The 27913-nt window shown below is 42.6% G+C and overlaps 1 protein-coding gene across 1 annotated transcript in view; it reads right to left on the bottom strand.

Moving 5' to 3' along the window:
• The window catches only part of AK4 (adenylate kinase 4), a 47942-nt gene extending 24048 nt beyond the window's left edge, over positions 1 to 23894 (bottom strand). The window contains exons 1-2 of the mRNA XM_042463945.1: positions 23446 to 23894; positions 22636 to 22790 (exon numbers count right to left, since the gene is read on the bottom strand). Coding sequence (XP_042319879.1) covers positions 22636 to 22786 — 151 coding nt within the window. The 5' untranslated portion in view covers positions 22787 to 22790; positions 23446 to 23894. The remainder of the gene's footprint in view (positions 1 to 22635; positions 22791 to 23445) is intronic.
• Positions 23895 to 27913: the final 4019 nt, after the last annotated feature.

Below are 27913 nucleotides of genomic sequence, written 5' to 3'. Positions count from 1 at the left end.
TCATCACTGACCATGCTGGTATAGGCCTCTGGGAGGTGAAGTGCAAAACTGCTGGAAAATCAAAGACTGAGAACCTCTGCACTACAAACTGCAAAGGAGTTCACTGCAGCTCACCCCAAATAATCTTGTGTAATTACTGCAACAGACACCAGTCTCAAATATAATCAATAAGAGAAGTTGCTGAAGAAAGTCAAAGGGCTTGCACTCCAAGAAAGATCTAGATACTTTGTTTCCTTGTAGACCTATGAAGGGCTCACCAATTTTTCACACTGAAAGGCCTGACATTCTGAAAGGGGACAAATAATATTGTATGATACTGTATATTACACAATAGGCATTAGTCCAGAATATAATCAAGACAAGAGAAGTTACTGAAGAGAGTAAAATACCTATTAGAATGGAGAATATTTGGCCCAATCCAGACTGGCGCTTTGCACTGGCCTGGCCACATACTAGAGTTACCTGGGGGTGGAGAATCCGCATGCCCCACACAACCCTAGTACGTGGCGGCGATGTCATAATGGCTGCATCCCATCTACATGAGGGCCGCCATGAGGACATCACACATGCGCCACTTCAAAATGGTGTGGTGCGTGCGTGACGTCTCTGTGCCGCCCCAGACCACTTATGGCGGCTTGGGCGCGGCGTGGGAAGGAGCTCCAAAATGAAGCTCCTTTTGGGCCCCTTTCTCCCATGGCTCTGACTCCTGGGGTGTCCAGTGGAATGAAGCCCCAAGGACACCCCTTTTCCACGCCACAGAGAAGGGGCATTTTACTGCTTCTCCGTGATCTAGAAAAACTCTGGATTGGGGCTTCAGGGCTGCTGGTGAGGCTGCCCTGCCCCCAACCCGCAGGGAAAAGGGGCGACTACAGACCGCCCCTGAGATTGAATACAAAAGGGGGACAAGATTATGAAGTATTATCTTTTTTTAATTATTTGTGTAGTATGTCAGACAAATAGAAATGTTTATTTGGAAATAATATTTCTTCATACTTTGTTATGTATATGCTGTAAAAATAATTTTAACTTGCCTTTTAAGATACTTCCCTCCCTCTAATCACTTGATTGTATATTTTTCAGTTTGAAAGCCCCTTTTCTTTCTTTCTTTGGCCCATTACAGATGGGCACCCTAGGACGGACTCAGCGTGTGCTAGGGTTAGAAAGGGGCGTCTCTTCCAGATGCCCCTAATCCTACCACGGACTGAGTCCGTAACAAATGGCGGCGGCCATTCCACCCGGCCGCCGCCATCTTGACGTAGCAGACGCTCTGCGTCCGCACGTCGCACCCCGGAAGTGACGCCACGAGTGCGCGACTAGAGCCTCACGGCGTCTCTTCTGGGGCCCAGGAAGGAGTGCGATTTTCGTGCTCTTTCTCTACAGCGTCCGGGAACCGCGCCATTTGGCTGCTGCGGTTCCCAGACGCTGCAACCGGCGGCAGCAGCAGACCGCCGCTTGTCGGCAGTCTGTAACGGGCCTTTCTTTCTTTCTATCTTTCTTTCTTTCTTTTACAAACCCTACTCCCCAGCTCCATAAAGTTATCATCTGGTGCGCCCTGGTGGCGCAGTGGTTAAATGCCTGTACTGCAGCCATTCACTCGAAACCACAAGGTTGCGAGTTCAAGACCAGCAAAAGGGCCCAAGCTCGACTCAGGCTTGCATCCTTCCGAGGTCGCTAAAATGAGTACCCAGACTGTTGGGGGCAAATTAGCTTACTTGCTAATTAGCTTACTTGCTGTTCACCGCTATGATCTTTGGAATAGCGGTATATAAATAAAACAAATTATTATTATTAATTATTAATTATTATCTCCCCGCTCTTCTACCTTGTTGTTTCCCCAAAGAAATCAATGATTTGCCTAACAGAGCCACATGACACATTTCCTTTAATTGTAATTCATATTTGGAGGGCAATACCTTCATTTTTGCCCGCCTCCCAAAAATACACCCCTGAGATAGTTAGGTCAACAGATCACAGTCCTTTGACATGAATGCATGCCACAGGGATATCGTTCCAACCCTATATTCCAACATGGATACCATCAGAAAATCTTTGTATGGCCAGTAGAAAGATTTATTAAATAAACATGTGAAGAAATTGTTTCGACTGGTAATGTTGCCACAGCAACATATAGAACTGTAACAGAAAAGAACAATCTAATAGCCTAACCCCAGGGACGTAGCCAAGGGGGGGTTCTTGGGGTCCGGACTCCCCCCTTCCATTAGAAAAATGAATGGTGTGTGCTGCTGCGCAGCCGCACCCAAGCCCCATTATAATGGTGGCACTTAGTCTGGACCCCCCCTTCCTAAAATCCTAGCTATGTCCCTGCTAACCCAGTCCTTCCCAACTTTGGCTTCCCAGATGTTGGACTACAATTTCCATAATTCCAGCTATGGGTCATCTTGTATAAAGTTAATAGGAGTTATCCAGGAATATCTGGCTAAGGATGGAAAAAGCTGGTCCAGTCCATACATTTATTCATTTACTTACTTATTTATGGTATTTATACCCTGCCTTTCAGCCCTAAAGGATCTCAGAGCGGCTTACAATTATTATTATTATTATTATTAATTAGATGGTTCCCTGCTCTCAGGCTTATAATCTAAAAAGACACGACACAGAAGGGAATTGTGGTAGGGAAGGGGATCAGGTCCAGCAGTTCTTCTCTCCCTCTGAGGCCTAGACCAAGGCAAATGGACTAGAGGGCTCTGCTTCTTAATAGAGGCCAGGCCTGATGGTGTTGGACCTGCATTTTCACTCCTTCCCAAGGCAGAAGATGACAGTTGGCAAGGAGGGAGGGCTCTTCTTCTTCAGGCCCAATGGTGTTGAGCCTGTATTTAAACTCCCTCCCAGGAGTTACATACATGCCTTACATACATTTACAATCTCTTCTGGAGGGGGAACTGTTCTGTAATGCTTGTTTATTTCATCAAAATCACCATTTCACACTGCTTTCATCAAGGGAAATAAATAATAATAATTATTAATAATAAAGTTTTTATTTATACTCCGCTCCTTCCCAAGATCAGGGCGGCTTCCAGTCAACAATTAAAACAGAGTAAATACATATACATAAAAACAACCAAAACCTCTTGGCCACGAAAGAGGAGGGAGGCCCACAGGATTTTTAGTCGGGGAATGCCTGTTGGAACAGGAAGGTTTTCAGGTCCTTCCTGAATTGGGCCAGGGTGGTAGTCGAGCGGAGCTCAGTGGGCAGCGTATTCCAAAGGGCTGGGGCAGCGGTGGAAAATGTCCTCCGTGTGGTGGAGGATAATCTAGCCCCAGGCACCTTCAGTAGTTGCTGCCCAGATGTTCTGAGGGTGCGAGGCGGAATGTATGGGGAGAGGCGGTCCTTTAGGTATCCTGGGCCTAAGCCATTTAGGGCTTTATAGGTAATCACCAACGCCTTATATTGAGCCCGGAAGCGAATGGGCAGCCAATGGAGATCTTTCAATACCGGTGTTATGTGGCTGGTCCTGGAAACGCCAGTGACCAGCCGGGCTGCCATGTTCTGCACCATTTGCAGCTTCCGAGTTTGGTATAAGGGTTGCCCCATGTAGAGTAAATCCTAAATGGAAAACCCAAAGGAAACACTTTAACAAATACTCTTGGTGAATAAGCTCACCTTCAACTCCCAAACATGCCCAAAACAAAAACAAGATTTTCCCAGATTATGTACACTAATTCTTAGCTTTATTTCTAATTCAGAAAACACCCAGGTACAAATGCAGCTAGATTACTGGCAACAGCAATTTAGTTAGTATTTTCATACTATCTTTCTTCAACTAATGTTTGGCTCAATGTTGTTCTATCCACTAATCCTATTAAGCTGAATGATTAAAACCCCCTTTCTAAAAATAATTTTACTAGGTTTAATGAACATAAATGGTAGTCAGAAATTCAGCTGAAATACCAGTGTTGTATGCAAGTCACTGAAATAGTTTAAAGTGGAAAGGGACAATTGTGGCCACTTCAGCGATTGCTGAACTATAGCTCGCAGTATCTTTCACCATTGGCTGTGCTGGCTAGGGTTGCTAGAAGCTGCAGTTCAGCAACATTTTTCCCACCCTGTTTTAAATCTGTTGTTAGGTGCCTTGAGTTCCTACATCAGGAGAAAACTGGGATATATATATATATATATATATATATATATATATATATATATATGCAAGCAAGCAAGCAAGCAAGCAAGCAAGCAAGCAAGCAAGCAAGCAGATAGAGAGATAGAGAGTAAGGCCTCTTCAGCTTCTCTGAATATTTGTTGATTGGTGCCATCTACATGGACCTTTCTTCTGACTCAGGGGCTGTGCAGACCGGCAGTATGGGCTGGCTTGGGGTTGGAGTCAGGGTGTAGCATCCACACAATGCATTTAATAGACAGGGGGGGAAAACAAGTGCAAAGACAGCCAGAAATCATTAACATTAGTCGTGATGAAAAATATGCCAAAGTTTAAGAATACTTTATTAGTAGCAACACTATTAAAAGTAACATATCCCCCCATGGAATATCCTCAAATATTTTTTTTCTTCTTTTGCCAAAGAATATAAAGAGGTTTCATTCCACAGATCCCAGGTAATCATATTTATGCTGAGAGTGACACATCAAGAAAGACTGGGAGGCAAGTGAGTTCTGTTTATTGAACTGAAAAAGGATGAATCACTGGTTGAAATAAATAGACTGTTTCACTAAAATCAAGTCAGGGAATTTATGTCCACACTCATTGCCACTAAAGAACCAGGGTTGGTTGGTTGGTTGGTTTTACTAAAGAGATGACTATGTACCTGGCACACTGACATCCATCTCTCCTGTACACAATCTTCAATGCAAGGCTGACCTGAACTAAGTTTTTTAACATTGTCCGGAAAAACACAATTATGCAACAAATAACTGCAGGATGACCTGTAATAACATCTTTCCACATGGAGTAAGAAGAAAAAAAAGCTTAGTTAGAATGCACTGCTGATAGCAAAAAACATGCCCTAATACAGCTGCTAATCTAACTTGGTCTGGAGAAACATGTATATACAATATACAAACTCAGGCTTGTTTCTGAAACTTCAGTGTCTTTATAACAGTGCTTCTCAACCTTTGATTCTTCAGAAGTTTTGCATTTCAGGTCATAGAACCTGTGACTGTGACCTATGTTACTTGGGCTTTCTGGTTGTTGATGCTCAAATAATCTGGAGGACCAAAGACTAAGAACTAGTGCTTTACACAGGAGGCTGCCTTGTACTAAGCAAAACCACTGAGTCCTTCTAGGCCAGTACTGTCAACCCTGACTGGTAGTCACTCTACAGAGTTTTGGGGAGGATTTTCCCCCAGCAACACCTATGTGAGCCCTAATGATCTTCCATCCAATGAGCTAATAAGCCTCACTGTTCTTTACTTTCAAAATCAGAGATTAGGTGCGCTCAGGGTGGTTTGATCTGCCTGCTTGCTTAGCCACAGCAGCAAAGTGCTAACCTGCATGCATAATAAAAATTACTGTACCCCTTTTGCCATGTTTTTTCTGCATCTGAGAAAACACAAACTTAGGAACGATCTTAGAGTAAAGGCAATTCTGGGGTTGCAAAAAAGGCTTCACAATGTTCATGCCAGCAAAAAAATTGCTGAAGTTAAATATCCCTTCATCACCTCTATGTGCCTCATGGCCACAGACTCTAGAGAAGTCAGAAACAGATGAGCAGCCAGCCCATGGAATTATTAATGATGGGGAGATTGGAGGCACAGCTGTCCGGTCTACCTCCTGGTGCTACTATCCATCTGCCACTCATCCTTAGAAACCAAAGTGAAAGATAAATAGAATCATAGAATCATAGAATCGTAGAGTTGGAAGAGACCAGTAAGGCCATCCAGTCCAACCCCCTGCCATGCAGGAAATCCAATTCAAAGCATCCCTGACAGATGGCCATCCAGCCTCTGTTTAAAGACCTCCAAGGAAGGAGACTCTATCACCCTCCGAGGGAGTGCATTCCACTGTCGAACAGCCCTTACTGTCAGGAAGTTCCTCCTAATGTTCAGGTGGAATCTCTTTTCCTGTAGCTTGCAGCCATTGTTCCGGGTCCTAGTCTCTGGAGCAGCAGAAAACAAGCTTGCTCCCTCTTCAATATGACATCCTTTCAAATATTTAAACAGGGCTATCATATCACCTCTTAACCTTCTTTTCTCCAGGCTAAACATCTCCAGCTCCCTAAGTCGTTCCTCATAGGGCATGGTTTCCAGACCCTTCACCATTTTTGTCGCCCTCCTTTGGACACGCTCCAGTTTCTCAATGTCCTTTCTGAATTGTGGTGCCCAGAACTGGACACAATATTCTAGGTGGGGCCTGACCAGAGCAGAATACAGTGGCACTATTACTTCTCTTGATCTAGACACTATACTTCTATTGATGCAGCCTAAAATAGCATTGGCCTTTTTAGCTGCCACATCACACTGTTCACTCATGTTCAATTTGTGGTCTACTTGGACTCCTAGATCCCTTTCACATGTAGTTTCATTCAGCCAGGTGTCACCCATCCTATATCTGTGCCTTTCATTTTTCCGCCCTAAGTGCAATACCTTACATTTCTCCGTGTTGAATTTCATTTTGTTAGCTTTGGCCCAGCTTTCTAGTCTATTCAGGTCATTTTGAATCTTGATCCTGTCCTCTGGGGTATTAGCTATTCCCCCTAATTTGGTGTCATCTGCAAATTTGATAAGTATGCTCCCAATTCTGTCATCCAGGTCATTGATAAAGATGTTGAATAGCACTGGGCCCAGGACAGAGCCCTGTGGGACCCCACTGGTCACTTTTCTCCAGGATGAAAAGGAGCCATTGTTGAGCACCCTTTGGGTTCGGCCGGTCAACCAATTACAAATCCACTTAACAGTTGCCTTGTCCAGCCCACATTTTACAAGCTTGTTTGTGAGAATGTCATGGGGAACCCTGTCAAAGGCCTTACTGAAATCAAGATATACTATATCCACAGCATTCCCTTCATCTACCAAGCTGGTAATTTTATCAAAGAAAGAGATTAGGTTTGTCTGGCATGACTTGTTTCTCTGAAACCCATGTTGACTTTTTGTGATGATGGCATTGCCTTCTAGATGTTCATAGACTCTCTGTTTAATGATCTGCTCCAGAATCTTTCCTAGTACTGATGTCAGACTAACTGGACGATAATTGTTGGGATCCTCTTTTTTCCCCTTTTTGAAGATGGGGACAACGTTTGCCCTCCGCCAGTCTGCTGGGATCTCTCCTGTTTTCCAGGAGTTTTCAAAGATTATTGCCAATGGCTCTGATATTACATTTGCCAGTTCTTTTAATACCCTTGGATGGAGTTCATCTGGTCCCGGAGACTTAAATTCATTTAGATTAATAAGGTGTTCCTCTACTATCTCTTTACTTATTCTGTGCTGAAATTCCCCTATTCTGTCCTCTGCTCCATTATCCTCAGGTTGAGCACCCTTTGCCTTTTCTGAGAAGACTGAGGCAAAGAAGGTGTTGAGTAATTCTGCCTTTTCTCTGTCTTCTGTTAGCATTTTGCCATCTTCTCCACGCAGTGACCCTACCGTTTCCTTCTTCTTCCTTTTGCTGCGGACATATCCAAAAAAGCCCTTTTTATTGTTCTTAACCTCTCTAGCAAGCCTGAGTTCGTTCTGCGCTTTAGCTTTTCTGACTTTACCCCTACACTTGGCTGCTATTTCTTTGAATTCCTTTTTTGTGATTTCCCCCTTTTTCCATTTCTTATACATGTTCCGTTTCAAACTTAGCTCGGTTGAAAGTTCCTTAGTCATCCATCCTGGTTTCTTGAGACACCTCCCGTTTTTCTTTCTCACTGGAACTGTTTGAAATTGTGCCTTCAGTATCTCTCTTTTGAGAAACTCCCACCCATCCTGAACTCCTTTATCTTTTAGTATTTCTGACCATGGAATCGCCCTCAATACTTCTCTAAGTTTACTGAAATTCGCTCTCCTAAAGTCTAGGATGCGTGTCTGACTATGCCTGGCTTCTCCTTTCCACTGTATTACAAACTCCAGGAGAACATGGTACAGCCTCATTCTCTAGATCTTTGATCAGGTGTTGGAATTGGCAATACCAATGTAGCATTGGACAGAAAAGCTATGACTATTAGGCCAAGTTTGATTCTAAATTGAAATGCTATCAGAATCAGCCCTAGCTTTAGGTAGAATGAGGCAGTTGTCTCAGGCGGCATATGCTAGGAGACAGCAGCAAGGTGCTAGAGGAGACAACTGTTAGCCATATGGATTACCATTCCCCTAAGCCAGTTTACTGCCTTCGGGTATGATGGTGATACTATCCTATCTTTCTTTAAGTTCATTAGAAAAAATTCAACTGTCCATCCAGATTTTTGTCTTAGAAAAGGAGGAGGTTCCATGAGCAAAAAAGCATATTAGGCTGACCATGGGAGTTAAGTACTTCATATTTACATTCCATAAAATGAAAAATCCAGAAATGTGTCCTTGAGTCAAAGCTTCATATCTCCATGTGCATCTTTATAACTAAGGTGGCTGATAATAATAGCCATCATTTCTGGCTGCATGATCCTTGCCCTCTGTGAACATGCTGGCACTGCACAAGAGTCTTTCATCAAATCTAAACCCCATGCAAGGCCAATCCATATTTATCTTCAATAAATCTGAAATTCTGATATACAGCATGAATGATATGTTGTCGTGAAAAGCAAGACTTACAGTATCATTCAGGCTGATTTTTAAAAAGAGAGAAGAATGTCAGCTAAACTGGAAGCTAGGGTTCTTGACACACTGTGTTCCTTTTAGAATTTGATAGGATTATAATGAAAATATTTTTTTTAATCTGGAGCCTAAATGAAACAAACTTGATGTCCTTACCACCACTGCTTCACAGGATTGCCAGGACAGCTTCGTAAAAAATTCAGAGCATCAAAAGTAACTCTGGAGTTTGAATATTTGCACTATGATGTCAACTCATTACACATGTTTTTATATAATGATGATGATAATAATGGTGATGATGATATTAATCATAATAATAGATGAATAATAAGAATAAAAAAAGTATCGTCCTTTGGCACAGGGTATTCTGGTAATGCTATTTCTCATCTCAAAAGTCTAGGAGAATTTTCTTGAGTATGCATTCATAGATTGCTTCTATTATAAATATTTTCCCCACCTCTTACCACCACATTTCTCAGCTTGATTCTATAAATGGAATTTATATCTGTGGTAAATGGTAACCATGCCCTATGAGGAGCGAGCTGGGTATGTTTACCCTGGAAAAAAGAAGGTTAAGGGGTGACATGAAAACCATGTTTAAATATCCTCATTTTGAGCATAGAGCATGCTTGTTTTCTGCTGCTGCAGAGACTTGGACCCAGAGCAACAGATTCAGCTATAGGAAAAGAGATTCCACTAAACATTAGAAAGAACATTCTGACAGTAAGATCTGTTTGACAGTGGAACACACTGCTTTCGACTCTCCAAGTCTCCTCCTTTGGAGATTTTTAAACAGGCTGGATGGCCATCTGTCGGAACTGCTTTGATTGTGTATTCCTGCATGGCAGGGGGTTGCACTGGATTGTGGTGGTCTCTTTCAAATCTATTATTTTATGTTTCCTCAAACATTCAATAGAATTAAATCTCAAATAAATGCACATGGGATTGCAGCCTATGCACAAAGGTGCTTCATACAGAAGCCCTTTAAATCTCAGTTACAGAAGTCTAAATTTAAGTCACACATGTATAGAACATTTCAGTCTACTAAGGCCATCATCCTATTAATTTGGAGGAACCTGATGTAAGTATGTGGCATGGCTTCCTGACTGCAACATCAAAGGGTGAGGTAATCTTTTCTTATGTATGTGAAGCAATCCAAGTGTCATCTATCTGAACAGCTGTACCAAATAAAATGTTTCTACAATGTCCAAGCAATCCATCAAGAGAAAAGAGAGCTTGCCACTCTTGCTGATAAGAAGGGAGATTGAGGGCACATGTTTAGATCTGGAAAACTGCAGCCTTTTTGGTAATTAGCAGCTGAATTTTTGAGTGCAGAACTGGCACAAGAGTAAGCCCCCACTTTACAAAACAAGGAACTGAAATTTTCAAAATAGACCCACATAATCTGTAAACCAAGAGTAGGCAACACATGCCATAGAGTCTACATATAGACTCCACATCTATTGTTGAGGTTGCAATCTCCTTTCCCCTGACCACCCCACGACTAATGTTGCCATACAATTTCTCTCTTAAAACAAGAGGTGTGGGGAGATTTGCCTTCAAGGTGAATTACACTCTAGGAATCCTACATCATGAGCAAGATTCCATGAAAGAAACAAATAATACAGGGCAAAATGTTTGTTTTGCTCATTCTCAAGAAATCACCCAAATCAGGAGCCATTTTTCAACGTCCAAGGATATTTGCAAGATGGCAGACTTCAAAGACATTTTGACCATCTGATAAATAGCTTTCATGATTTCTATCTCCCAATAAGTTATAGCCTGGGGGATAAAATTACCAACCAGAAAAACAAATAGAAAATACACTGCTACTCAAGGACATTCCAACAGTCTGTGGCCAGTTAATATTATATCCAGAAAGGAATCCAAAGGTTTAGTGCTATCAGTGCTAGAATGGAAGCTTCAGGTCTGCTAATAAATAATATGTTATCTCAAGATACAACACTGTCTTATACTCAGTCTCTTAGGTGCGTTACAGACTACCTAGAAGGGGCGGTCTGCCGCTGCCTTCATGTGCAGTGCAGAGGAGCCCCAGCATCCAAACTGCAAGGTTCCTCCATGCTGCAAATAAGAAGCGCCAAAATGGCACTTCCCTTTGCAGCGCAGATATGATGCCGCGAGGTGCCAATGGTGCACTCACAGCGACATATGCGCTGCGCGACTTGCGGATGCAGCACGTCCACTACGTAAAGATGGCAGCCCCCGTGTGGAACGGGCGCTGCCATTTTGTATGGACTTGGTCCTAATCCTAATACGGACCTAGTCCGTACTTTATGCCTGTTTGTAACGGACCTCTGTCCACAAAGGCTGTTTCTTTCTAATGATGTGCGCAAGGACTTCCACTCAAAAGACAAATATGGCCCAGTACAGACCACCCCAAAAGGGCAGTCTGCCAGTGCGTTGTTTTGCTCTGCGAGGCCGCGCAGAGGAAAAGGAGGGCAGCAAGGCCTGGGGCGGAGGAGGCTGCAGGGAGGTGGCGCCTCTTGGGCGCAGCCGCGCCAACCTCCCCGCCTCCCTGCAGCCTCCTCCCTCCTTCCTGGCCTCCGCGGAGGCCAGGAAGGAGGCGAGGCCCCAGCAACGCAGCCTCATCACGCCGCTTCATTCATCCCGGCCTCTGCGGAGGCGCACGGAGGAAGGCCAGGCCTCGCGTGATCGCCACGGCCCTCCTTCCTTCCCCGCCTCCGAAGAGCCGAGAGGAAGGCGGAGGCTGCCGGTGATCGCGGGGCCTCGCCTCCTTCCTGGCCTCCGCGGAGGCCAGGAGGAGGGAGGAGTGCAGGGAGGGGGGAGGTTGGGCGGCTGCGCCCAAGAGGGCCACCTCCCTGCAGCCTCCTCCGCCCAGGCCTTGCGGCCCCCTTTTCCTCGGCCGGCCATGTCGGTAGGAGGAAGAGGGCAGCGAGGCCCCCCGGGTTGCTCCGCAACGCCCGCTGCAACCGGGCTTTTCCGTGTTTTTGGCGGCACCCTGCCGTGACCGGGCAGGTGCCGCCAAAACCGGGAAAAACCCGGTTGCAGCCGGGTTATGGCAACCCTAACTGGAGGGAGTGCTTGGCCTCATAATGGAAGGTTAATCTTCATCCAGGGAAAATACCTACTCTCAGGTAGGATAATACATAGTCAGTCTCTAAGGTGCTATAAAATCCCTCTAATACTGTCACCATTACAAGCAAATAATGTCTGAAAGACCCATTTATTTGTCTTTTGGCAATATGTAGAACTCTCCCCTGTTGTGGCCAAAGCCTAAAATGCTAAAAAAAAAAAAAAACACTCTTCATACTCCTTGAATACAGCAAGCTACTTATTTGACCAGAAACTCTTGACACTGAGGAATCATGCATATTTGTTGTAGTTATTCCAATACTAACCACACCATAGTATGCATCAAGATGGTTACAGTTCAGTTATAAAAACAAGCTTCTTTAATACCCAAATCCATAACAAATATCTTCTGTGTAGTTCTTAAGTCACATGAACACTTTCATTTATCAAAGTAACTTGCATTTCACTGGGGTTTCCATAACTAGATTTCCAAAGCTATTTCAAAGGTAAATATATGGTTTTTCAATAGCATAAAAACTGTACTGATATAAGGCAAACAAATTAGGGCTAACATTATGGAAATTAAAATATGTTAATATTTGTTTTCCAGAGAATCAGGTGAATTATAATAGTTCCTAAGGTGCAATAGGTTTAGAAAACAGTTTTTCAAGTTTGGTAATATCATCGGGTTCAAAACTGATTTCATGTTCAGACAATATTTCTTTCAAATTAACGGTTGCAATTCATAGTAAGAAAGTATTAAATCATGACAGATTACAATACAATCTGGGGGGGGGGATATCATGCGTGAGTTTACTAACACAGGCAAAACAGCAAGAATTACCAAGAAAGAGATAGAAATTTTATTAATATATAGATTTTGTACAGAGATCAAGTTGCTCCCAACTTATGGCATGCCTAAGGCAACCCTATCACAGGGTTTTCTTGGCAAGATTTGTTCAGAGGGGTTTGATCTTTGTCTTCCTCTAAGGCTGAGAGAGGGTGACTTCCCAAAGATCACCCAGTTGGTTTCCATGGCCAAGCAGGGATTAAACCCTGTTCTCTAGTGTCATAGTCCCATGCTACAACCACTATACCACATTAGCTGTCATAGAGATCTACACAATAGATAGAGATCTACACAATAAAATTGCTTGTCCATTGGTTATTCTACATGTCTATATTATTATGTACATTAGCATTATACCCTTATCATTCATCTTGGAGAGCAGTAACCCAGGGTTCTGTTCTGGTCCCAGTGCTATTCAACATCTCTATCAATGACTTGGATGAAAGAATAGGGGGCTTGCTTGTCAAATTTGAAGATGACACCAGATTAGGAGGAGTAGCTAATACCCCAGAGGAGAGGATCAAAATTCAAAATGACCTTAATAGATTAGAAAGCTGGGCCAAAACTAGCAAAATGAACTTAAACAGGAAGAGGAAAAATGAAATATATAGATATAGGATGGGGGACACCTGGCTTAACAAGACTATATGTGAAAAGGATCTAGAAGTCCGAGTAGACCACAAGTTGAAAATGAGTCAACAGTGTGATGCAGCAGCTAAAAAAGCCAATGCGATTCGAGGCTGCATAATAGAAGTATAGTGTCTAGATAAGGAGAGTTAATAGTGCCCTCTATTCTGCTTTGATCAGGCCTCACCTGGAATACTGTGTCCAGTTCTGGGCACCACAAATCAAAAAGGATGTTGACAAGCTGGAGCGTGTCCAAAGGAAGGCAACCAAAACAGTGAAGGGTCTGGAAATCATGCTCTATTGAAGAGCAACTTAGAGAGCTGGGTATGTTCAGCCTGGTGAAGAGACAGTTAAGAGGTGATATGACAGCACTGTTTAAATATCTGAAGGGGTGTCATATTGAGGAAGGAGCAAGCTTGTTTTCTGATGCTCCAAAGGCCAGAACATGAAGCAACTGATGCAAACTGATGGAACCTTCTTCCCCGCAAGCAAGGGCCATCACTTCTTTAACCAGCTTCAAAACGGAGTTGAAGACCATCCTGTTCAGAGAAGCGTTCCCAGGCATTGCGTGATTATCATTTGCTATTTGATGTTCTTTTGTTGCCTGTTTATCGTACCATTTCCTGTATTGCTATGTATTTTATATGTATTATCCTATTATCTCTTAGATTGTACACCATAGGCAGGTTTACTCTTATATATTTATTATTTTATGTACAGCGCTGTGTAAATCTACAGCGCTATATAAATAAATAAATAAATAAATAAATAAATAATAATAATAATAATTTCCAGGGGGGGATTAAGTTCCAATAGTAAAACAAAAAGATGTTTCTCTTGAGATCCAAGTTGCCTCAGTCCTTTGTGAAGCCACAAGTTCCTTTGTTAAGCAGAGAGCACTGAAGGTATCACTATTTTGTGGACTTTGGACATTATTGTACTTTGCTACATGGCCAACACAGCTACCCCTGTATGCTCCTTTCTTAGGCAGAGAACAATGAATTCCTCAAGAAGTCCCTATACTGTTACATCTGGGAAAAAATTTAGCTGCTCTATGGGTAAAACTTGCCAATTATACTCCAAATGGAAAGCTTTGCCTTTGTTGGAGGTAAAAACTTCAAAGTCCCACTCCATTAACTCCTTGTGACTAACACTATCACTTTTCTTCTTCTATATGATTTTTAACATATTTGCCTAACAATGCAGCCAGTGAAGCTTCAAAAGCTTACATGATGCATTTTGTGCATTTTTTGTTGGCCAACAAAAGTATCACTGTTTTGTGGATTTTGGATTCTGTTGTGCTCTTTGACTATGTAAGAACATTTGTTGAATAAGAAAATAAAGCTGCAATGAGAATTGTACAGTCATCCAGATGCTGATGATGTGCAATTCCTAGTAGCATAGCCAACTGTAAATCTGAGCGTTGCAGTCCAGTAACTGGAAGGCTACGCAATTGCCACCCCCTGAAATAGAAAGACAAACAAGCCAACTATCAGTTCTCTGTTGTACATGAAAGCATCATTACTAGGACCCAATTGAAAGGTGAGTGTGCTGTGTAGTATTCTCTTGAAGTGGAGCCGGCTTCATCCAGACTTGTGTTTTCAACAGCTGCCTACAGATAGTGACAAATGCCTCGAAGATAGCACTAGACATGCACATGGGACAACACTAGTCTAAATCAATTTTGTTCTTAGGGCCCCTTTGCACAATGTTTGTGTCTACTATCATCATGGAAGCATCACCCTGCTACAGGAGAATGAGGGTCAACCAGGTGTAGACATTAGGGGAGTATGGACCACACCGAGTGACACCCCAGAAGGCAGATGACACCCAAGAAGGGGGGTGACATCAGGTAAGGTCTCCCCCCCCATGGGCTCTGTTTGAGCTGTACAGAGGGGCTTTTCCAGGCAGTTAGGTCCCACGGAAGGGCTTTTTCAGGAACCCCACCCCAGAACCCCATTGGAAGTCCCACCCCCAGAAGTCCCACCACCCACACCAGGTGTCACCCTGTGTTGGAACCCCACTAGGTGTAGGTAGAAGCTGGAAGAGAGGACCAACAAGAGACAGTTGCTAGTATCTAATCCCTTTATTTACTGGTTGAGGTGGCCCTGCCAAAAGCACACCATATACATTCAACGACCTCAAAAAGGTTCCGCAAACCACTACTATAACACTGGAGACCAGGGTTCAAATCCCAGCCTTGCCCACTGGGTGACCTTGGGCAAATCAAACTCTCTCAGCCTCAGAGGATGGCAATGGCACACTCCCTCTTGAGAAACATGCCAAGAAAACCCTATTAAAGTTTTGCCTTTGGGTTGCCATAAGTTGGAAATGGCTTGAAGGCACACAACATGGACAACAACAACAGTTTCCTTTACAATACTTTCTGTACTATTTAGAGTTTGAAACATTTTCCAGCAATTCTGCATATTAACACATACTATATTTCTACCCTCAGTAATCTAGGACAGGGCTAGAAACCCTATGGCCTTTCTGATATTCTTGAACTCCAGTTCTCACCAGCTCCACAATGGTGAAGACTGAGGAGCAAAGTAATTCCTTGACAGCTAGAAAGCCACAAGTTCCTCAGCTCTGATTTAGTTTTTTCCTCCAACATTTCATCTTGTTTCTATTATAAGGCATGAAGGTGATTGGTTTCTAAAGTAAACATGCAATGTACTCTAAAATGGGAGTCAAGATATATAGTGAATGATGGCAGACAGCCTTTTTAAAGTTATCTTCCTAATTAAATTAGTTCAGTTACTGAGGCTGAGAGCTTTGTCTCTCTTTTTATCCTGAAAAATGAGAAAATATCTTCAACAGGCTATTACTGTTCATTTTCTGCAAGAAACTTTGAATATAAAGAAAAATAGTTTAATTATTTCCCTTTCAGTAATACAAGCAAGTCATGAATATTCAGTATCTTTAAAATGTATGACTGCAGTACAATGGCGTTGAGTTATCTCCTTTGCTTGCTGAACTATCCCATACAGGGTGCTGCCACACTGCAGAATTTATGCAGTTTAACATCACTTTAACTGTCATGGCACCATCCTATAGAATTCTGGGATCTATAGTCTGTTGTGACACCACAGAACACTCTAACAGAGAAAACTAAATATCTCACAAAACTACAAATCCCAGAATTCCATAGCACTGAGCAATAGCAGTTAGAATGGTACTAAATTGCATTAATTCTGCAGTACAGATGCAGCCACAGTCTCATTTCAATATGCCTAGGATATCAGCACATTAACAAGACACCTCATGGTTACATCTGGTGCAATAAGCCTACCAAATTGCTGCTCAGGAGGAGTTAGCATTGTAAGGCTGCAGTCCTAAGTCCACTTACTCAGAAATAAACTTTACTGAAATCAATGTGCCTTTCTTCCTAAGACTGTGTATCAGAATATGTAACAGCATGTTTCCTTGACACAGGCCTAGAACTGTGGCATGATCCAACTGAAATTAAGCAATTAGGCAACCTGCTGATTTTAATGGGAACATTAAATACCAGCTTGATTCTCTCCTCTTCAGAAATCTTGTTTTGTTCAACTTTACAGGCCAGCAATGTAGAGAAAAAAGTTTGCCCAAACTATCAAATAGCAGTGTACTCTCCCTTTGCTCTAAGTAGATATGCACAATAAGATTGATATATTTCAGCCCAGTGTTTCCAAACAGCTGTTTAACTGAACACTCACTGGTTGCATGGCTTTACCTTTTCTCCATCACTCTCTCTGCCCACCCACCCCTCAATATCATCTCCTCACATGGTCCAATTATATAATATACAGGTTCCACTATTCCACTCCATATTATAATCTGTGAAACAAAAAGAGACCAAACCAAGATAAGGGCATTTACAGTTATCATACCAAACAGTATTTTGTAAGTTCATCATAAAATGTACATTAAAAGTATTATCCACAATACCCATTAAATTCTAAACATCAACTGATATGCATTTAAAACCATCTTATGTCTTGTACATGTTTACATGCAGCAGTACTATGCACAACATAATCAAGTAACCATACATGCAAGGCATAGTCCACAATAGAAGCAAACAGCTGGGTTTTAGGCACAGTTTATGGGCATTACAGGCATACATCTGTTTAACAAATCCTCTGACAATGAAGCTCCCTCCTACAAAGTCTTTTACACCCAGCCAGCCCCTCTTTTCCTCCTAGCCCTTTGTCTAGCAGGAAGTATTTTGGTGTATTTTTTATCAGCAGCAGCATTAGATACTGTAGATGGTGAAGGAGTACTGGAAAAACACAGAATATTGGTTTTGCATTACAGCAGTGTCTGCAGTAAACACTGCAAAAAGCTGTAGCTGGGTAAGAATGGTATTCTGCTCTAGCTTGATCCCATTATAGCTGTGTGCCTAACTACAATGGGTGAGATAAACAGAAGCTGCCTAAAGAATTCCTTACTAAGCATCCATGCAGGGGCATTACTAGAGTTGGCATCACCCAGTGTGATAATGCATGGTGTCACCCCCCCCCATGAATCCTTAGTAATGTCATTGTACTCATTTTACTCATAAATCGTAATTCCCATATATCACTGAATGTAATGGTAATAGTTGCGACACAGAACAATAGAAAAATTTAAATTACACCTTTATATTACAATATCATAAGTGCAGCCTAAATGGATAGTTTCATGTGGTTAATGTAAAAATTTGGTGAGATTTGATGTTTTAAAGAAATTTTTAAAAATTAAAACCTGAGGCCTCTCCTTTCTCCTCCCACTGAACCTCATCCCACTCACCCCATCTCTTCAGCTTTTAAAAGAGATGCAGGAGAACTCCACAGCCCACTTCTGCCAAAATGGGGAGCAGTAGTGTCACCCCCACTTAGGTTGTCACCTTGTAGAGTCCAAACCCCACACATCCCTAATGATGCTCCTGAATGCATGAACAACAAAACAGAGGGAAAGAGGGCAAGCAGATAAGCTTCTCTCACCAGCTCCCTATAGCATGTTAAAGTTTCATAACAAAAATGGAAATCATAAGAAAAGTGAAGGCTGGTAAAGAAATAAATCATCCCTGGATGTATTTTGGAAGAAGCTCTCGAATTGTCTCTAGAGATTCCAAAATGATTTTATTTACTTATGCAATGCTTACCTGACCTGGTTGTTTCATTTTCCATGTGCATATTGTTAGTTTTGGATAAAAAGTTTGTTAAAACATGTTGAACCAGTCTCTTTTTTGTAACGCAGGAAGCTATCACAACTGTTTTCATTTAAATTTTACCCTGGTATCAAATTACTTGTTAAAGAAGAACAGGAACACCTGAGTTACTGAAATACATGTTTTCCTCTTCAACAGAAAATATGGTGTCAGAAACAGAAATAACATGGAATAACATAACATAGTGACAGGCATTTGCAGCACAAAAAGGAAGAGAAATCCAACATGTTTCAGCAGATGTTTTATTCAAAATTAGCTATATGCACATGTGAAATGAAACAACTAGGTCATTTAAGCCTTGTATAAAGAGACACATTTTGAACCTTCTACACAACACTTAAAGGCTTCTTCCAAAATGTATCTGGAGACGAATTTTTCTTTCACCAGTCTGTTTTTCTTGTAATTTCCAGTTTTGGTGGCCACACATATAGATCTACGCTTTTGTAAGTTGCTGGGGTCAGTTGCCAAAAGAAGCTTATCTGCACTCTTCTTTTTGTTTTGCTGCTCATGCATGCTCAGTAAGTGATTTCTGGATGCAGCTGCTGTTTACCTTGCCTATTGTGGTAGGCTCACACAGCTACAATAGGATCAAATGAAGTATCTGATGAAGTAGACTTAAGTCTACAAAAACTTATGCTATCAACCTCTCAATCTCATCCTCAAAGGGGCTACAAGATCCTTTTGCATACAATAGGATCAGTTAGAGTAGAATTTTGCTCTCTTTCTAGCTCAATCTTTTTATTGCATTGTTTACTGGAGATATACTGGAACCCAAAACTATGAGGTTGTGTTTCCCCAGCCTTCCTTCACTATCCTCTCAATGCTGCTGAAAAAGTCTTCCTGGCCAGAGGAAGAGGGGGAAATGAGATTGGGCAGGCATAAACAGCCTTTATAAGGCACTGCACTTTCAACAGGCTTTGTTAACTGAGGTATGTCTAGATGGATGAATCTCAGAATGGATCAAGGAATATATTGTAAATATATGTATACTTTTGTTGTTGTGTCCAACCTATGGCAGCCCTGAGGCAAACCTATCATGGGGTTTTCTTGGCAAGTTTCTTCAGAGGGAGTTTGCTATTGCCATCCTCTGAGGCTGACAGAGTGTGACTTGCCCAAGGTCACCCAGTAGGTTTACATGGCCAAGCCAGAATTTGAACCCTAGTCTTCAAAGTTACAGTCCAACACTCAAACCACTACAGAATGCTGGCTTCAAGCATACATCATGCTTTATAAATAATACATACATTTACAGTATATTCCTTTATCTATTCTGGAGGTTATACAGTCACTGAGATCTGTAGTTTTGATTATTCATGGAGGGGCGACCTCCATTAAAGTTAATGCTGCACGCGCTCATGACACGTGCACATGGCTGCACACAGGACCACACAGCCATTCAAAGCTACAGGGCTTGAATATATGTGAATTTCAAAATTCATGGTGGGTCCGGAACAGATCCCTTGCGAATTCAGAGGGAGGACTATAGTGTGTTATAGTGGGTGATTGCTGGGGTCTGATTTGTACCAGCTTCGGACTTTCCTCTTGAAGCAGAAATATTGATGGAACACACAAAGTTCAGGTCAACTACTACTGCCAACATTTGATCTTTTCATACCAGACAGCAGAGGATCACGCTCTGAACCACTACCATTTAATAATTTGCATACAAAACATACTACTATATTTTAATCTGTGATGCACACTATTGATTGTATTTTGTATCGTAATATGTTGAGATGTAATATCTTTTTTTGAACTTGTAAACCGCTTTGATCTCCCAGGAAAAGCGGTATAGAAATAAAGATTTTATTATTATTATTTATTATCCTAACACTAAAAACAAAACTCTACGTTCAGGGAGCTTTGCAACGTAACACTTCACTTTACCTGACCACTTAGCAGCCTGTGTTATTAACTACTGCCTTCACCACATTTTAAACCCAGCCACAGCTGATCAAATGACAATAATGAAGTCTAGGATAAGGAAGCATTCATTTGATCAATGAAGCCAAAGCAAACAACCAAAAGAGACAGTTACACCCCAGGGTAAGAGAGTTGCAAATACATAAAGAGAGAAAATGCCTGGGAGCCAAAGTGCATATTGTAAAAAGTACATTTTTGGAAACGCACATCATCAGCCACTAGAGTGCTATCGTGGAGACAAGTCATGGCTTAAACGGAAAAGGAACACAGAAAAGAAACAGTAGCACCCCTTTAATTTTGCACAGCAGTCCCTATAATAACAGCTCCCTATCAGGTGAATGAACTGAGCCCATTACGCTTTGCATTTGGTTTGCCTTATGATGAACACTATAGGGCTGATTACTTCCACATTGTTTCAGTACAAGGGGTGGGTGGATAGAAAGCACATGCAGAACTAGAAGCCTTGAAGAAATGCTACTTAATCCTGAACCTGTCTAGTCAGTGTAAATCCCATTTAATTCAGTGCAATTTACTTCCAGGTAAATGAATTTATCTGAAAGTAAATGCATGGGTAGGATTGGGGATGTCTCATTCACAAGGCTGCCATGAGTCAGGGTTGACTAGAGGGCAACAGAAACCAAACAACAAATGCATTTCAGCCTTAATTGACAGCTAACAAACACCAACAAGAGAACTTTAATATGTAAGTACCCATGTGATCAATTCCGCTCCAGCTTCCAGCTCCCTCACTTACTAAGCCCAATTTGGGCATGGAGGCGAATTTATTTTTTCACCGTAGTGTTTCATTTGTAGTGCAGTCATATGGTTGTTGAGTTCAGTGGGACTTATTTTCCCCCCTACTACTTGGGAGTAAGCCCCACTACATTTAAAACTATCACCATTTCCAGTAAGCACACAAGAGAGAATAGGTTTTTGCCTGGCAGAACCATTGCAAAACTTGCAGAACTCCATCTGAGAGTGCGGTGTTCAATTCGCCATGGTCTACCATGCTCTCACCTGAGTCAATGCCAGCTCACAAAATTAGAATTCAAAGACATAACCACATGGATGTGGAAAACCAGAGCACAAAGGGAGCTTGAAGTGTGAAAAATTCTGGTACCATGAGCTTTTGTAGACTTGGGAGTCTGCTTCCCCAGATATATGAAGTGGATGTTCCTATAGTCTGTCCCTGGACCATCCACGTCACATATCTGAGGAAGTACATCTACATCTACAAAAGTGTCTAACCATGAACCATCCACTTCATTTATCTGAGGAAGTAGATTCAAGCCTACAAAAGTGTCTGTCCCTGGACCATAGACTTAGAATCGTAGAGTTGGAAGAGACCACAAGGGCCATCCAGTCCAACCCCCTGCCATGCAGGAACTCGCAATCAAAGCATAACCAACAGATGGCCATCCAGCCTCTGTTTAAAGACCTCCAAGGAGGGAGACTCCACCACTCTCTGAGGGAGTGTGTTCCACTGTTGAACATTTTACGTATCTGAGGAAGTAGATTCAAGTCTATGGAAGTATCTGCCCGGGGGACCATCTTCTTCATGTATCTGAGGAAGCAGACTTGAGTCTACAGAAGTGTCTGTCCCTGGACCACCCACTTTGTGTATGTAAGGAAGAAGACTCAAGTGTATGAAAACATCTTTGTGTATCTCAGGAAGCAGACTTGAGTCTAGGAAAACGTTTATCCCTAGACCACCAATTTCATGAGCCTAGGGAAGCAGACTTGTGTCTGCAAAAGCATCTCTCCCTGGATCATCAGTTTCACGTATCTGAGGAAGCAGACTCGAGTCTACAGAAGTGTCTGTCCCTGGACCATCAATTTCATGTATCTGAGGAAGCGGACATGAGTCTACAAAAGCATCTCTCCCTGAACCATCAATTTCATGTGTCTGGGGAAGCGGACTTGAGTCTACAAAAGCGTCTGCCCACTACATGTGCCGGGTGAAGCAGAAAGCTCATACTGCCCCCTTGTTTCACACAGTCAGCCTCCAAGATGCCACAATGCCCAGAGGGAGCTCTTAGCTAAGCTTGCTTAGCTCCCAGAAGGAGAAGCAAAGGCTCAGATTGTGCAGGACACCAAATCAGGGAGGGTGCTGTTCATCCTCCCTGATGTGTCACTGGTGCCTTTCCTGGGATGGGCGCTCAGAGTCCATTTCACACCAGGGCTTTTCCCTCTTTTCTCACACCAAACATTTTCTCTCTGCACATGCAAAGGAGCACGTACTCCACCTCCAGTGACTTCCCCCTTCTTCTCCCTTCTCCTCGGACTCACCACTCTTGTCCCTGATGTTCTCCCTCAAGAACTGTCCACTAGAGAGATGTTGGAGGCCAAAACTCTTGGCGATCCTCTCGCACACCGTCCCTTTGCCGGAGCCGGGGGGTCCCAAGACGACAGCCCGGAGGAGCTTGGAAGCCATGGCCATCTCTCTACGGGAAGAGAAGAAGAAGAAGCAGCATGATCAAAGCCATGATGCACGCCAAAAAGGCAGACATGTATAATGCCATTGGTCTGTCTGTCTCTGGCATCCACTCCACCAAATGCACCTGAGGAAGTAGAATTAAGTCTAGGAAAGCTCCTGTTGCCAACTTCTTTCTTTCAGTGAGGGAAAGCTCGCTTGGGCTGCATCCACACTGGAGAAATAACCCAGTTTGGCACCACTTTAACTGCCCTGGCTCAAGACTATGGAATTCTGGGAGTTGGACTTTGTTGTGGGGCCCAGCAAACTCCAACTCGCAGAATTCCATAGCCTTGAGCCAGAAAAGAGTTAAAGCGGTGCCAAACTAGGTTATTTCTCCTGGGTTTGGTTCTTTCTGATCGCCCAGATCTGGCCAAACTCCATTCCTCCACAGAGAAGAGGAAAGTTACTCAGCCTTTGGGGGAGTTTCTTACTTTCTGATCCCACACACACACACACAAAAACCCACTAAGTTTAATGCAAGAGGAGGATCGCGGGAGATAAAGCAATGAAACGATCTTTTTCAAACTCGTGGCCAAAGTTTTGCCCTGGAAGCTCGTCCCTTTAGCTCCGATCCCCTCCAGATCCATTTGTACTGACTATGGAGAAGAGAGCATTTCACTTACCATGCGATCATGGACCTTAGTAATAATCAAAGAGATCCCAGGCTCTTCCGAAAGTATTGTGAGGAAGGAAAAACAAAAACAAAAAGCAAGGCTGGTTGTGATCCCCAAAACAAAGAAGAAAAACTGTAGGACAACTTTTCCTTCCCAGGCAATGGCTCTGGGCTCCAACCAACTCTTCTTCCCACCAAGAAGGAGGCTTGGAATCCGGAGAAAAGGGAAAGGAAGGGAGATCAAAAAGAGGAGGGGAAGTCCCTTAAAAAAAGAAGGCAGAGAAGAATATATATACACATGTGGGTATAAAATGGCGTTTTGGAAAACTGTGCCGCTGGGGGTTTGGGTTTGTTTTTTACATGCAAGTTCCCAGAAAAACAAAGCAAAACTGGCTTTGCAAGGACTGCGATGGCTGCAACGGGGAACTCCTGCTGCTTTCGAGTCTAGCTCCGGAGTGAAACCAGGAATCCCAGCTGGAGACAAATAGGACACTCCCTCCCTCCCTCCCTCCCCAGCAGCGAAGGATGCTGGGATTTGTAGTCTCAGAGGGACAATTTGGCCCTACCTTTTTTTGGCAGGGTGGCTTCAGGACTGTTTTTCAGTGTCAAACCAGATGCTTTCTCCAGGATGCAGCCCCTCTTTTATCCCTTGTATCCCTTTGATTGTATCCCTTTGATTGAGGACAATCAAAGGAAACAAGGAAAGTCCAAAAACATCCCAAATCCTCAAAAGAGTGATATCTATTTAGGATAACCAAAGGAAACAAGGAAAGCACGTAGAGTGAAACCTTTCTTAGGAGAACCAAAGGAAACAAAGACAATACAATGACATCTCAGATCCGTGATACTTTTATGAGGCTAACCAAAAGAAACAGGAAAGTACAATAACATCCAAAATCCACAATACGTGGCTAAACGGAAATAAGGAATACAATGACATCTAAAATCTCAAAATGAGGATAAACAAGAAGGAAACAAGGAAGTGAAATAACATCCATAATCCTCAAAACAGTATACCTCTTAGGACAACCAAGGAAATAAGGAAAGTACAATAACACCACAGTCCATAGTGATACCTTAATTGGACCAGCCCAAATGCACAAAACGTGATGCAAAATGCTTTGGGAGGAAAAAAGGTACGTGGGCCTCAGCCAGACTACACATCCCAGAAGGCCTTGGAAGGGAGACTTGTTCCCCTCCCTCCCCAGCCGCCTAGCTTGAAGGCTGGATCAAGCTCCAGCATGTAGGTGGCACATCACTGGGCACATGTGCCATTTTTGAAAACTGGAGTTTCAGTGCTGTTTTCATGAGGCTGTCAGTATTTGCAGGGAACTATTCATGGAAGGAAAGTTATGGAATTATTCCCTTTTGGATCACTGCCTCAAAATGGACCAAACCATGTTGGATGGGTTTTTTAAAACATTTTTAAAAAGTGAAACTGTAGATTTCTTGCTCAGTATGGATTTTCCCCTCCCTTTTGAACTTCTTTTAAGGGTTGGAAAGCAGACTATAGGAGGGTGGGGCCCCTAGTGTGGCCTGATGTGAAAGAATAAGAAATAAACATGTGGCTCCTGGAGTAGTGTTTGTTTTCAGGGGTCCTTCCCCAGCTTCATGGTCCAAAGGTGTAGATGGACTAGGGGCAAAATGGTGGCATTGCGCCCCTCCCAAAAAAGAATCCACACACCCCAAGACAGTTTCCTTCGTCCCCAATTCCCGCACTGCAGTAACTTCAAAGTACAGCTGAGTATTTGTAGTCACCCAAAGAAACACAGGTTAGACATCTGCAGAAAAATGGCGACAAAGTTCTAGGGAGTGTGAACACAGCCAATAGAAGAGTTTTAGGTATATGCGGTTAGCATCAGGAGGTGTGGTGGTTTGGGTGTTGGATTAGGACACTGGGGACCAGGATTTGAATCAGTGCATGGCCATGGAAACCCACTGAGTGACCTTGGGCAAGTTGCACTCTCTCACAGGGCGTAGCTGGGGGGGGGGTTCTGGGGGTCCGGACCCCCCCCTTCCATTAGAAAAATGAATGGTGTGTGCTGGCGCGCCGCACTCAAGCCCCATTATATGGTGGCACTTAATCTGGACCCCCCCCCCTTCCTAAAATCCAGCTACATCCCTGCCCTCAGCCTCAGAGGAGGCAAGGGCAAACCCCCCTTTGAATGACTTCTGCCAAGAAAACCCTGTCCTAGTGTCACCATACGTCAGAGATTACTTGAAGGCGGTAGAACAACAATATGATTATCATGTCTTGCCTCTGCAATGTAAGGGAAATTTAATTGGGGAGGCAATGCCTTCATTCCCTCCTCCCCATAGCTACCTCAGATAGAGTTGAGAAACATCCTTTTAACAATGCTGTCAATTATAGATGGGGGGACATAGTGGAACACATAGTAAAATTTTTAAGAATGGCTACCACTGGCAATTAGCCATTTTTAGATGCCATCTGACTTCCGCAAAAGTAGGATGTTGCCCAGAGAGCTCAAACCCATATAAGGTTAATTAACTCAATAGACATTTTTATTTCTGCAGCCATATTCTCCCTCGAGGGAGAATAATGCGTGGACCTGATCCCCCCTCCACCATTCCCTTCTCCTTTGTGTTCTGTCTTTTTATTGTAAGCCGATGGCAGGGAACCCTCTATTATCCCCTCTGTTGTAAGCTGCCCGGATTCCCAGTGATTGGCAGCATATAAATAAATCCTATTATTATTTTTATTTTATTATTTAAAGCAATCCGGCATTTGTTTAATTGAAATTCGTGTTCTATTTCAGCAGGCCTGGTCCAAGACATTTTGCTCCCCAAGCTGAGCAGAGAAAATGATCTTCCACGCCACAGGCATGTTTACTTAGGTGAAGGTGGATAGTTATCAACAGCCAGCCAAGTTATTTTAGCACAAGTGCTTTTTTTTAAACGCCAATTAACCCCATCCCTGGCTGAAATAAAGGTGTAATGCCAATTTAAATAACTCTGGCCTGTTCAGACAGCAAAATAAAGCTGCTTCAGTCACTTGGAGGTATGGTTTTCAATGATGCAAAATCCTAAGAGTCTGGAAGCTTCATCAAAGCTGCACTCCAGTCCTTAGGACTAGAGCGTGGCTTTGGTGCGGCCTTTGGACTCTTAGGACGCATGTATCATTGAATACCATACCTCCAGTGACACGAAGCAGTTTATTTTGGCTGTCTGTAACAAGCCCTGTTTCGGTTAAAATCTTCTGCCTGAGGGAGATGCCTCAAGTGCTGAATGATAGAGTTATACAGTATGTATTTTCAAAATTTCAGATAAACTGCATCCTTCTTAAAAAGAGTGCAAGTTATGTTTCTTCTTCCTCAGTTGCTACTGTATCTCCTGCATAAAGCAAAAATCTGACAGCTGCGTTTTATTAAATGGAAGCATGAAATTCAAGTCACCAATCTGAGGAGTATTTTGTCATCTTTACATCTGTTTCACTGATATGACACTCCTGTTTCACTACTATTTCTGAAATCATCCCAAACCTATGAATCTAGCACCTGCTTATGCTAGATTTGTTGAGCAAGTATGTGTTGTTGTTGTGTGCCTTCAAGTTGTTTCTGACTTATTGGACCCTAAGCCAACGTATCACTGTTTTTCTTGTAACACATTTGTTCAGAGAAGGTTTGGCACTTCCTTCTTCTAAGGCTCAGAGAGGGTGATTCAAGATCACCAGGTTTCCATGGTAGAGTGGGGATTCTCCAGAGCTGTTGTTGTGCTCAAACCACTACACCACACTGGGTCATCATGAGCAAGTATACTAATCACTAAACACTGTACTGCCAGACCCATCACTATAGAGACAAACTAGAAGTCACTGCTTAGAATGTAAAATAAAGGTCTCAGCCTTTAGAAACATCAGGTCAACAAGCCTATCAGAAGAAGAGGAAAATATTTTTTTCCAAGTTAGAGAATATAGGATGACAACCTAATTGACAAATCACACACTAATCTTTAACATATGTGTAAATATATGTTGTGAAATCTCATCTGTACTTTGGGGGAAAAAATATCTCCCCGCTATGGGATGAAGAATTAAACTGGTGATCAATAAAAACTATCCAGGGGTATTCAGTGTAAGACGTGATCACACTGTATTTCCTTCCCTTTCTTTGACTGCCAGGAAAGTCCTGTTATAAGTATAAACAAAAGTTATTCTGTAAAGAACGGTATCAGTTTATCTAGCCAAGTCCCAGTATTATTTCTAATTATTTCCTTTCCCAGTTTTGAATCTATCTTAGATTCTGGACCAACATACACTCCATTGTTTGCAGGGAATCATATATGTCTGCTTTGAAGTAAAGTTTATATTAAGTGCGAGGAAAATTACTTCCAGCTAAATGTGGATAAGACTGTAACCTATTTTCTCATAGTAGATTTTGTAATTATGACATTTCCTACCTCTTGGATATTTCAGTTTTATCCACCTATTTCAAATGCTGGTCATATATATCTAAGAGTAA

This window comes from Sceloporus undulatus, chromosome 4 (genome assembly GCF_019175285.1).
Source record: "Sceloporus undulatus isolate JIND9_A2432 ecotype Alabama chromosome 4, SceUnd_v1.1, whole genome shotgun sequence".
In the NCBI taxonomy this organism is placed as follows: domain Eukaryota; kingdom Metazoa; phylum Chordata; class Lepidosauria; order Squamata; family Phrynosomatidae; genus Sceloporus; species Sceloporus undulatus.
Note: the sequence above shows the minus strand (reverse complement) of the source record. Positions and strands in the feature narration are given on the sequence as shown.